The sequence below is a fragment of the Mobula hypostoma genome, chromosome 23 (genome assembly GCF_963921235.1).
Source record: "Mobula hypostoma chromosome 23, sMobHyp1.1, whole genome shotgun sequence".
Lineage (NCBI taxonomy): Eukaryota > Metazoa > Chordata > Chondrichthyes > Myliobatiformes > Myliobatidae > Mobula > Mobula hypostoma.
In genome coordinates, this window is record NC_086119.1 from 11,217,234 (window position 1) to 11,230,145 (window position 12,912).

At 46.7% G+C, this 12,912-nt stretch overlaps 1 protein-coding gene across 12 annotated transcripts in view; it reads right to left on the minus strand.

Annotated features, from left to right (window-relative positions):
* The window catches only part of msi2b (musashi RNA-binding protein 2b), a 650,971-nt gene that overhangs the window by 22,557 nt on the left and 615,502 nt on the right, over positions 1–12,912 (minus strand). For 4 of the 12 annotated variants that reach the window (XM_063031623.1, XM_063031622.1, XM_063031617.1 and 1 more), the window contains 2 exons: positions 8,086–8,148; positions 5,539–5,747 (listed from right to left, as the gene is read on the minus strand). In XM_063031623.1, the coding sequence (XP_062887693.1) occupies positions 5,539–5,747; positions 8,086–8,148 (272 nt within the window). Of the gene's footprint in view, positions 1–5,538; positions 5,748–8,076; positions 8,149–12,912 lie in introns of all 12 variants that reach the window. The other 8 variants (XM_063031626.1, XM_063031620.1, XM_063031624.1 and 5 more) reach the window with 4 other exon arrangements.

Here is a 12,912-nt window from a genome sequence, read left to right on the forward strand (position 1 = left end):
CTCCTGCCTCTCTTTCCATTCCAATTCTCACTGTCCGCCCACCAGTGGGGGTCCCAGGGAGTGCCCACATCTGGGAACCTCTGCTCAAAGTCTGTGGCAACTGCCACCTCAGTGATCGAGCCATTGCGCCCGGTACATCATCGACAGAACAAGGAAGCGGGGAGGCTGGCCATCAATGGGCTGGACTCCCCAAATGAATCATCAGTAAGCTACAACGGTCCCAGTGGCTTGAAATTTGGATGGGCCTTCGAAACCTTTGCAGTGGAAATAGAAGCTGCAGTAGTAAGTGCAGATGAAGGGTCATGACTAGAAACATTGACTCTCTATTTCCCTCCTGTCTAACTATTGAGTTCTTCCACCATCTTGTGAGGAGAGCACCAGAAGGTTCAGGAGACATTTGATGCTCTAGTCATGAAGTTGTGAGGGGTTGGCTCCCTGGGGCACATTGGGAATCAATTAATGAGAAGGGTCGGTGAAGAGGAAGGTTGTGGTTGTGGAGATTATTTCTCTGAAGATAAAAAGTTTGAAGATTGGATGGCTGTGTCCTCTCTTCTGTCAGGGAGGTGACTAAACCTAGGGAATAAATTACCCCGCCAAGGGACAGCACGGAATGTCTCACAGGGCTGTGGCCCCGTGACGCTCTGGTTTGCTGGACCTACGCAAAGGAACCCCCTCATCAGGACTGACAGCCTCTCCTCATGACTACTATTGGTTCATGCCAACACATCTAATATCAGAGCATAGCACAAACACGTACAATTAAGAGGCAGGTTTCAATTCCAAAGCTACAGCATTTCATGTTATTGGTCTATATTGGCTGGATTGAAACTGAGTAGAACAAGCCCGTTTGCTCTGGAGTTTGGTAAGAAAATAAAGAGGAGACCTCATCAGAATATATTCAATTCTGAGGTGCCAGGGTCTACAGAGTCAGGTGCTGAGAGACTGCTTCCTCAGGGTAGAGAGTCTAGAACTGGGAGGCACAGACAGGGTAAAGGTCTGCCTGTTTAGGCCTGAGATAAGGCAAATCTCCTTCACTCAGATGGCTGTGAAAATCAGGAATTCTCTCCATGGGGTGCTCTGGATGCCCAGCTGTTGTGTGTAGCCGAGACGGAGATGGCGTGATATTCAGAGGCTGGGGAATTGTGGGGACGAGAGGGGAAATTGGGTTGAGGCGGAAACTGGAACGGTAGAGCAGACCCACTAGCTGGCTCCTGCTCCTGTCCTCTAATATCGAAAACAGGACGCAGTTCCTAGTAGAATGGATCCCAAGACTTACTGCAACCTCTCAGGAGACCTCTCTGTAAGCCTCGTGGATAAATGGCATGTGGAATTTGATGCTGGCAAGTGTGAGGTGTCGCACTTTGAAGGGTAGGTCTTACACAGTGAACGGCAAGGCACTGAGCTGTGCGTGGTAGACCAAACGGATCTTGAAACACACATTCATAATTCCTTGAAAGTGGCACCACAGGTACTTAGGGTTGTAAAGAGAGCTTTTGGCACATTGGCCTTCATAAATCAAAGTACTGAGTACTGGAGTTGGGATGACATGTTGAAATTGTATAAGATGTTGGTGAGGCTGAATTTGGAGTGTTTTGTCACCTACCTACAGGTAAGGTATCAATATGCTTGGAAGAGTGCGGAGAACATTTGCAAGGATCTTGCTGGGACTTGAGGTCTTGAGAAAGGTTGAAAAGGTTAGGGTATTATTCCCTGGAGCGCAGGAGAATGAAGGGAAGATCTTATAGAGATATACAAAACCATGAGGGGTATAGATACGGTGAATACGTGCAGGTTTTCTCCCCCTCAGGTTGGGTGAGACTAGAACCAGAAGTCACAGATTTAGGGTGAAAGGTGAAATATTTAAGGCGAATCTGAGGGGGAGCTTTAGAGGGTGGTGTCAGTGTGGAATGAACAGCCAGCAGAAGTGGTGAATGTGGGTCTAGCTGAAAGATTTGGTTAGGTACTTGGATGGGAGGGGTATGGTGGGCTATGGTCCGGGTGCAGATCGATGGGAATAGGCAAAATACTGGGCCTGCATGGACTAGGAAGGCCGAAGGCCTGAGTCTGAGCTGTAGTGCTCTCTATGTTTGCTGAGGGATGGAGTCAGAGGAGGAAACGGAGCTCGAACCTGTGGAGGGAAAGGTGGGTCAAGGGCAGGTTGAACAGGGCACTGGTTGGGGTGTTTACTGTTGAAGTAGATAAAAGCAATTGAAGTGGAGATCCTCTGCTGCGGTAAACTGCAAAGTCTGACCAACCATCACAGTAAAGGAGGTTGTTTGGATAGGTCTGGGCTGGGGGAGGCTAGAACTAGAGGTCAGGGGTTTAGGGTGGAAGGTGAAATATTTACGGGGAATCTGAGGGGGAACTTCAGAGGGTGATGCAAGTGTGGAAAGAGCGGGCAGTGGATATGGGAGATGCAGGTTCAATTGTAACAAATAAGGGGCAAGTCCTCCCCGCTGAGGAGTCAGACTCAGCAAACACCTCCATCTTCAAGGAAGTTAATGTGGGTTATGTAACTGGGGTGGGTGTGGGGGGGGGGTTAAATCCAGTAGGAAAGTTCAGGCGGGATTGGGAATAAAAGATCACAGCCTCCACAGACCAACGCAAACACTGTCCACTAGGATTATCAGTAAGGCAATCGTTCAGCCACACATGCTGCACACAGTATAAGGTCATCCATTAAAACAAGCCTTAAGGAAAACGCAACAAAAGCATTTCTGTCGCTTTGCCAATTCAAATCGCATTGACAAAATCATATCGTGGCTTGATCCGAAACATAACCAATCTGCTTTGGTGTTATTTTTGAGATCTGAGGTGATATATGTATTTAATTTCTTAATGAAAAAGCACATACACCAGTTTGACCTTTATTCTTAATTGTAAATGTGGTGTGCACGTAAACTAGGTCCCCTTCACATGAGTAAAAGGTTCAGACAGCTCAAAGCAGGGGTCTAACAGTGCTGCTGTTACAGCAGCCCTGGTTAGTTATTGTTCTGTGTAATGTTCGATATCTCTGCCTTTATAACATTGTGTAATGTCCAACAATCCACTATTGTACATAGTATAAAGCTTAATATTCCCCTCTTGTGTCCTATGCAACATATAATGTTGTGCATTATGCTCTTCCTTCTTCCATGTCATTTGTCACATTTAATACTCTTTCTTGTGTTATATATAATGTTTAACATTTCCCTTCTTGTGATATACATCAAGTTTAATAATCCTCCTCACATGATGTTTGTGACATTTAAAACTCCCCATTTCTTGGTAAGTGTAATGTTTAACATTCATTCTCTTATGTTGTGAAAAATACTTATATTCCCCCTCCGTATTGTGAAAAAGATTTAATATTCTCCCTCACATGTTGTGTATATTTAATATTCCCCTTTCCAAGTTGTGTGCAGTTTCATGTTTCTCCTTTTATGATGCTCAGAACGTTTTTATATACCCCCTCTTGTGTTGTGAAAAATATTTAATATTCTCCTCACATTTTGCATATTTGGAGTTCAATTCCAGTTCCGTTCTGTAAGAAGTCTTTGCACGTCTTCCCTGTGGAATGCATGGGTTTTCGCTGGGTGCTCTGGCTTCCTCCCACAGTCCAAAGACGTAGCAGTTGGGTTAATAGGTCACTGTAAATTGTGCTGTGATTAGGTTAGGGTTAATCGGGGGTTGCTGGGGCAATGTGGCTCGAAGGGCTGGAAGGGCCTACTTTGCAACGTATCATTAAATAATTTCTTAAAACATTTAGTATTCCCTCTTTCATGTTGTGTAAAACATTTAATTTTCTCCCTCTCCTGTTGTACATAATGGTTCATATTTTCCCACTCACATTGCTCAGAATATTTAATATCCTCCCTCACATGTAGTGTGTAACATTTAATGTTCCCTCTCTCATGTTGTGTGTAACATTTAATTTTCCCCTTCTCATGTTGTGTGTAACATTTAATGTTCCCCCTCTCATGTTGTGTGTGACATTTAATGTTCCCCCTCTCATGTTGTGTGTGACATTTAATTTTCCCCCTCTCATGTTGTGTGTAACATTTAATGTTCCCCCTTTTCATGTTGTGTGTGACATTTAATGTTCCCCTCTCATGTTGTGTGTAACATTTAATGTTCCCCCTCTCATGTTGTGTGTAACATTTAATGTTCCCCCTCTCATGTTGTGTGTGACATTTAATGTTGCCCCTCTCATGTTATGCGTAACATTTAATTTTCCCCCTCTCATGTTGTGTGTAACATTTAATGTTCCCTCTTTCCTGTTGTGTGTGACATTTAATGTTCCCCTCTCGTGTTGTGTGTAACTTTAAATATTCCCCCTCACATGTTGTGTGTAACATTTAATATGCCCCCTCTCATGTTGTGTGAAACATTCAACAATCCCCCGTTCATGCTGGTTGTAACATATAATTTTCCTTGTCCTGTTGCTGGCTCACATACCAAATTTCTCATGTGCAACATCCTACTTCGAGGCTGAGATTCAGGCTTAATTTTTCAGACAGAAATATTTTTGTTTCCCTTTCTTTAAGCAATGCTAACCATGCATTTAATTAAAAATAAACTGCAAGGTAAACAACAAACATTCAGTATTAATTGTTAGAGTTACTGAACCTTCTGGAGTGTGACATTGTGATTCATCCACATGGGATGTGTGCCCTAACTGTACCTCGTAGGCTTTCTGTTATATACCTGTACAGGACGCCTGTGCCTTGGATATGAAAATTATTACCGTTACATGGCTTAACAGCTAAAGGACAAAACGTACGTAATGGAACTTATAAAATCCACACACACTGAAAATATATCTCTCACACTTTTTCTCAAAATATTTCCCTCCCCCCAAAAAAATCCCATTCAAATCAACAATTACATTGTTAAACTAACAAAAAGAAAGTGAAAATACAACAACATAGCTGCTCAGGAGACACAGATAACACACTCCAGATGTAAGTCCCCATGACCTCTGACCCTGCCTTGCATCCAGAATGGGGGATGTAGTGTTCATTCCTAAGGACATCCCCAAGGTGGGCTGTGGAGCTCTGCCGATCGGCTTTTGGAGAGGGAGGAATAATTTGCGAAGGGATAGAACCTTCTGAGCTCAGTAAAGTGGCCCTCGATAAAAGCCACAGAAGATGTCCATACGAATCTCATTCACCAAACATACAGGCATTTTCCTCTGGTTAATTGACTTTCGCTAAATTGCCACTTCTCTTTTTGGAGAAGAGTAAATCGTCTTTCTCTTTGGCCTGGTTCTTAAACTCACACCAGACTCGGTTACCAAGCACGTTAAGACGTACACGTAGGCGTACGTCAGTTGGTTTCAAAGAGCCATGCAGCCGATGAAAGGAAGGCATCAGTTTTGGTCAGAGGTCATGGTTGTAATCGTCTCATTTAGTCTAAGGCATTACAGTTTAGTTTCAGACCAAGTGCTTGTATTAGGCAAGAATGGATGGAGCAGGGGTTGGGGGGAGGGGAGGAGGCAGAGGGGGTGGGGGTTTGTGATGGGAGTGGAGGGTGGGGGTGAAACAAAAGCTCACTTACCCCGATGCTGTGTCCAAAACCGGAGCCAGGCTGGGGGCTGGTGGCGCTTATGTAGTTACCAACACCAGAGTCTTGACTGGCCGTGCCATAGATCTCAGCCACTGGGCCAGGGCTGTTGGCTCCAGGGAATCCACCATGCCGGGCAGGGTTGGTGCCTACTGGGGAAGCAGGGGCGCCATAATTCGGCTGAGCACTGTAGCTATTCAGGACTGGTGTGCAGAGAATAAATTGGGAGATGAGGCTCGGGCCTGGCATGCACAAGGTAAAAAAGCCAAATACTACAACAGGCTAAGGCGCAATTGTCTAACACTCAATCCAAGGCCATGCGATAAGACAACAGCAGTACTTACGAGAGTCAGCCCATCACTACGGCTAAGAAGCTCAGAAGACCCCACCCCACGCACCCCTCCACCCCCACCAGCCCTCCTCAGAAGCAGTCACCCGACACAGACACCGCTGTGTCTGCCCTCCATCACTACAGGTCTGATGCTCATGCAGAGGGAACAGTCCGTCAACCAGGCCGTGATGAGCCAGCATTCACATCTCATGCAAATCTACAAAGGAGCTAGTGTTCTACCACACAGCGGGTTAATAAATGGCAGCTACGGTGAACAGGGTCTAGAGGCGGCGGCTCGGGGACAGGGTTTGCAGGCAGACGGGCTGGTTTGCGTGAGGGCTGGGCTCACTTAATCGTCCCCTCCCTTCCACCCACAGCTCCTCCGTCCTCTCCGGGACAGTAAACAGGGAAAGAGATTTATTTTCCTGTGGCTAGCCAGAGGGCCGTATGTGGGGAGAGAATGTCACCAAGAAAAAAAGAGAGAGAGAGAGAGATAGAGAGAGAGAGAGAGAGAGAGGAGAGAGAGAGAGAGGGGAGAGAGAGAGGGGAGAGAGATAGAGGGAGAATGGAAAGACGGGGAGAGATGGAGAGAAGGAGAGTGAAAGGGGGAGAGGGAGGTGGGGACAGAGGGGTGGGAGAGAGAGAGAGAGAGAGAATGGAAAGATGGATAAAGAGAGAGGAAAAGATGGAGAGGTGGAGAGAAGGAGAGTGAGAGGGAGAGAGGGAGAGGGAGGTGGGGGGAGAGAGAGAGAGAAAGAGCAAGAAGGTGAGGAAGACAGAGATCATCCCAAAGTAGGAGATAAACAGCTGTGGTAATGGGGTGGCAGACACTACAGTGAACTGAGAGCCCGGTTAACAACCCCACACCCACCAAAACCTGACTGGCTCTCCTTCAAAACAGAGCTACATAGGACAGATATCGGACCTAGTGTAGAGGGGCTGAGCGGGGGCTTTGCTCACCCCCACTGAGTCTCACACAGCCACGAGAGTGGGAAGCTCAAAAGTCTTCAGAAAACACTTGCAGCAGGTCCCAACGTCTCTGTTACTTGGTGGCAAATGGGTCCTGCTTTGCCAACCAAGCAACCCAACTCTGGACATTTCAATGAGGAGCCAGCTCCTCCTTCAAAAACCCATCGACACATCTTCTCTCCTCCTTGTCCGGTGAGACGTGCTGGTGGAGGAGAAGATGGCGAGGGGTTACATCTCAGCATTCTCACTGAAGGAGCTCACATTGGGTGGAGGAAACATGCACAGCTGGTGGACCACCATGGCCCTCAGGAACCCAAACCTCCTCCGGGGCCAAGTACTTCACATCAAAGTTTGAAACGTTCGATCTTGAACCAAGTTTAGCCCAGCCAAACCTGTTTGTTTGCCACTTCCTGCTGGGTCTTTACAGTTAAAAAAGTTACCATGACAACTATGAGGAAAGTAACCTAACCTTTTTAGCGCTGGAGGGAGGGGAGGTTGAAAGGTGAAGATCAAAAATCAGAGCTGGGAAGTTAACCAGTCCACATGGGGACACCTCAACCTTTGCTCCCTCTCAAATGGCCAGAATACTGTTCAGTGTAGACGTTCAGACACTATCAAGATCGAGAGAGACAAACTCAACTCTACCATTTCCTCACACCCCATCCCTCCCCACGGGATGACCTCTGTCCTCCGCTGACCTTAAACCAGTCCACATGCTGGCTAGAATCCACAAATCCACCAGTGCCCCCTGACGTTGACGATGTCATTCCCGAAAGGAACGAGTATTCTGCAGTCTCCATTTTCCCTTCCTCCTGGTAATCCCAGAGCAATCAGAAAGTAGCAGGTAACGGATGAGCCCAAATTCTGGTTAGGCTTGGCACCGAGTCTCCTCTCCATTTTCCGATGGCAGCAATAGCCCCCCACCCATCCCAGCCCAGACCACTCTGCCCCCCCACCACACCAGCTCCATGTGGGGCACTGCTCACTGAAATCAAGCTCCACATCAGATTACAGTGAAACCTGTTTTAAACGGTCACCTTCGGGGGGGGGGGGGTGGGCTTGGACCAAGTGGGTAGTTGATGAGGGTGCTTGGAGGTGTTCCAGATGGGAATGTTGGGAGGTAGGGGAGGGTAATTAAGGAGACGCCCTACTTCACCAACTCCTGTCCCCCCAGGGTGGTCATCCTAACCGGGTGAGTTAATCTCTAAGAACACAGGATCCAATTTACTTACTTTGCTTACCTGTCATTTTTACCAGAGGTTGGGGCCACGCTAGCAGCTGGTTGTTTAATCCAGGTGTGGACCCTATTTAATTAAATTAGAAATCTGTTGGTTCGGAGAAGAGCTAGCTGCAGCAGACAGGTGACTTGAATCAAGGTGACCATTAGGACAGGTTTGACTGTACCACCGTCACACCAATCTCCCCATTTTACCCCCTCAACCCCCACCAATTCACAATAAATTGCTTGACACTCCACATTTTTTTTTAAATCCAAAAAGCCTTTGCCAGCTTGCTGAAAACCCCAGGAATGATCTTGCTGCTTTACGCTGAGCATGATGTCACTACTCCACAACTGTTTCCTAGGAAACGCAAGCATCTGAAGGGGGAAGGCCCTCGTTTGTGGCTATTCAGCAAATTGGAGCTGGTCCCGTTCCTCCACAATGTCCCCATTCTCCCAACTAACCAACAAGATGACAAACCTCATTAGAAATAGCCAGTGATGTTATTGTTCTTTGCCAGTAGGGATGACAGAGAAAGTCGTCTCAACTTTTCCTGCCCTATCCACTCTGAGTCATGCCAGGCTCTTGCCAGGAAACCCAGTTGCCTCTGAGGCATATTAAGTTTCCCTCAACCTCTTGGTGAAGCTTGAAGGTTCCAGCTCCCCCCTGAGACAGGCACATCACTCTTGGACACAGGGAACAGACTAGAGCATAAATCTGTGGGCCTCTTCTTACCCAGGGACAATCCTTCCATCATAGAATCACAGAGTTATACAACTTGAAAACAGGCCTTCCGGCCCGACTTGTCTGTGGTAACCAAGAAGCCCATCTACACTAATCCCATTTAGATCATAAGGCACAAGAACAGAATCAGGCCATTCAGCCTATCGACTCTGCTCCACCATTCCATCATGGCTGATTTATTATCCCTGTCAACCCCATTCTCCTGCCTTCTCCCCGTAACCTTTGACACTCTTACTAATCAAGAGCCTATCAACCTTTGTTTTAAATATACCCAATGACCAGGCCTCCACAGCCACCCGTGGCAATGAATTCCACAGATACATCACCCTCTGGCTACAGAAGTTCCACCTCATCTCTGCTCCAAAGGAATGTCCTTCTCTTCCAGGGGTTCCCAACCTTTTTTATTCCAATGGACTAATACCATTAGTAAATACCAATTCAGTAAATACATTTAAGACAAGGTTGGATAGATTTTTTGCATAGTAGGGGAATTAGGGGTATGGGGAAAAGGCAGGTAGGTGGAGATGAGTCCATGGCCAGATCAGCCATGATTTTATTGAATGGTGGAGCAGGCTCGACGGGCCAGATGGCCGACTCCTGCCCCTATTTCTTATGTTCATTAGCAAGGGATCCATGGACTCCGGGTTGGGAACCCCTGTTTATTCTGAGGCTGTGCCCGGTGGTCCTAGACTCCCACCACTATAGGAAACAACATTTGCCAGCATTTGGACCGTTTCCCCCTTACACATCTTTTATCCATCACCCGTCCAAGTTCCTTTCAAAACAATGGAATGGTACGTGCCTCAGGCAGCTGTCTAGCAACTGGTTCTGCAGCGTGCAATGGGTCGCTGCAGCAGTGCCAGAGGAGATGCAGAATATTGACTGCACTGGGAGTAGGGAGAGAGCCCTAGTTATTCAAAGTTCAAAGTTCAATTTATTAACAGAGTACATACACGTCACCACATACAACCCTGAGATTCTTTTTCCTGCGGGCACACTTAGCAAATCTACAGAACAGTAACTGTAAACAGGATCAGTGAACAACAGGCTGTGTAAATGCAGATGTAAATAAACGAATAAAGCAATAAATAACGAGTATGAAATAACAAGATAATGAGTCCTTAAAGTGAGACCATCAGTTGTGTGAACACCTGAAACAGAATGAGTGTAGTCATCCCCTTTTGTTTAAGAGCCTGATGGTTGAGGGGTAGTAACTGTTCTTGGACCTGGTGGTGTGAGTCTTGAGGTTCTCGTATCTTCTACCTGATGGTAACAGCGAGAAGACAGCATGGCCTGGATGGCGAGGATCTCTGATAATGCTTTCCTATGACAGCGTTTCACGTAGATGTGCTCAATGGTTGGGAGGGTTTTACCTGTGATGTACTGGGCTGAATCCACTACCTTTTGTCGGGTTTTCCACTCAAAGGCATTGGTGTTCCCAGACCAGGCTGTAATGCAGCCAGTCAGCACACCTCCCACCGCATCCATAGAGGTTTGCCAACGTTTTTGATGACATGCCAAATCTCCGCAGACCGGTGAGAAAGTAGAGGCATTGTCGTGCTGCTTCTGCAATTATATTTATACAACGGGTCCAGGGCAGGTCCTCTGAGATACTGACACTCAGGAATCTGAGTTACTGACCTTCTCCACTTCTGTTCCTCTCATGAGTATTGACATTGAGTGAGAGGTTGTTGTTATTACACCAGCGGTCCCCAACCACCGGGCCGCGAGGAAACGATATGACTTGGCAATATGAGTCAGCTGCACCTTTCCTCATTCCCTGTCACGCCTACTGTGGAGCTTGAACACACACGAGGTCATTAACAGCGCGTCGTCCATGTCAGCGCGGGAAGGAGATCAACTCCTCGAGCTTGCAAATGACGGCGGGCTGAGAAGTATGTTTGACATAACATCTCTGCCAGCATTCTGGATCAAAGTCAAGGCTAAATATCCTGAGACAGCCACGAAAGAACTGAAAACATTGCTTTCATTTCCAACATATCTCTGCAATGAATGCGACGAAAACTAAATAGACTGGACATAAGGAACCTTCTTCAAGTATCGCTGTCTCCCGTCACCCCTCGATAGGACCGTCTTGTTGCAGGGAAACAAGCCCAGGGCTCCCACTGATTCAGCGATATTGGTGTGTTGCAATGATTTTATATGTTCATATGGGAAAATATGTGCTGTGTGTTTAATATCCAAATGTAACTTAAAATGTTATGATGCTATTGACTGATAGTGACTTATATAACCATATAACAATTACAGCACGGAAATAGGCCATCTCGGCCCTTCTAGTCCGTGCCGAAAGCTACTCTCACCTAGTCCCACCGACCTGCACTCAGCCCATAACCCTCCATTCCTTTCCTGTCCATATACCTATCCAATTTTTCTTTAAATAATATCGAACCCGCCTCTACCACTTCTACTGGAAGTTCTTTCAACACTTCAAGCTCCCCGTCCTCCCCTGATAATTGACTTATCACTATATTCATGCGAGGAAAATATGTGCTGTGTGTTTAATATTAAATTCGTTAGATAATCCCTTTTAGAAACGAAATTGAGTGTATTAGCCCCTTATTACCAATATTCCGGTCGTGATGAACACCCCCCCGAACAGAATCGCCAAAAACGCTTTGCAGAAAATAATATCGGCAGGTACACGCATGCGCACTGGTGCCCGCGCAAGGCTTCATGGTCATTGTAGTCTTTCTTTGACTGCTACTCTTGTCCGTTGGCAACCCTACCCCCCGGGTCGGCCGGTCCGCAAGAATATTGTCAATATGAAACTGGTCTGCAGCGCAAAGAAGGTTGGGGACCCCTGTATTACACCACTCGGCCAAATGTTCAGTCTCCCTCCTGTGTGCTGATTCACCGCCACGCTTGATACAGCCCACAACAGCGGCGTCATCAGCAAACTTGTATATGGTGTTGGAGCTGTACTTAACCACACAGTCACAGGTGCAAAGTGAGTAGAGCAGGGGGGCTAAGTACACATCCCCGTGGTGCTCCTGTGTGGATGGAGATTGCGGAGCAGATAGTTTTACCGATCCAAACTAACTGGGGTCTACAAGTGAAGAAATCCAGGATCCAATTACACTAGGAGGTATTGAAGCCCAGGCCTTGAAGTTTACTGATTAGCTTTGAGGGGATGATAGTATTAAACGCTGAGCTATAATCAATAAAGAGCATCCTGATGTTTGCACCTTTGCTGTCCAGATATTCCAGGGTTGTGTGAAGAGCCAGTGAGATGGCATCTACTGTAGACCTGCTGTTTCGGTAGGTGAATTGGAGCAGATCCAAGTCACTACTCAGACAGGAGCTGATGTGCTTCAACACCAGCCTCTCAATACACTTTATCACTGTGGGTGCAAGTGTCCCTGGCCAACAGTCATTCAGGCAGGTTACCTCGCTCTTCTTGGGCACCAATATGCTTGAAGCAGGTGGGTACCAAACACTGCTGGAGCGAGAGGTTGAAAATATACACCAGTTGGTCAGCTTAGGTCTTTGGTACTTGGCCAGGTAGTCTGTCTGGACTGGATGCTTTCCTTGGATCCACTCTCTTGAAGGCAGCCTGCGGGTCATTTTCAGGTCCTGAGACCAAAGGATCATCGGGAGACATGGGTGTGCGCGTTTGAGATGACAGTAAGTGTTCAGATTCATTACCCTACATGGAGGTCAGCTACAGGCTGCCCCCCTCGCCGTTAATGAATGCATTCTGTTTTTATAGACACCTATAAGTCAACTTTTCCAAATGTGTGTAAAAATCACTCGATACAGTAACCCTACCTCCACAGTACTGTAATGAATGGCATTAAAAGGAAAGTAAGCCTGAATAAGAGAGAAATATTGCTAAAAGTGTGAAGAGAGAGAGGAAAATGGTTCTGCCGTCCATGGTATTGACTGTTTATATGTACTTTGGGCTTTTGAATTTAATCATATGAAGGGAGTTTTGTGTCCAAACTCTGGCATCCGTAGTCGCAGGGCAGTCTAAAGTTGCATCATTGGCCTCTAACCCTTGTATATAAAATAGGGTGTCATGTGGGCAGTGGGAAAATTGCCCATTGTGTTTCACGATCTTGTCACTGGCGATTCAGTGTC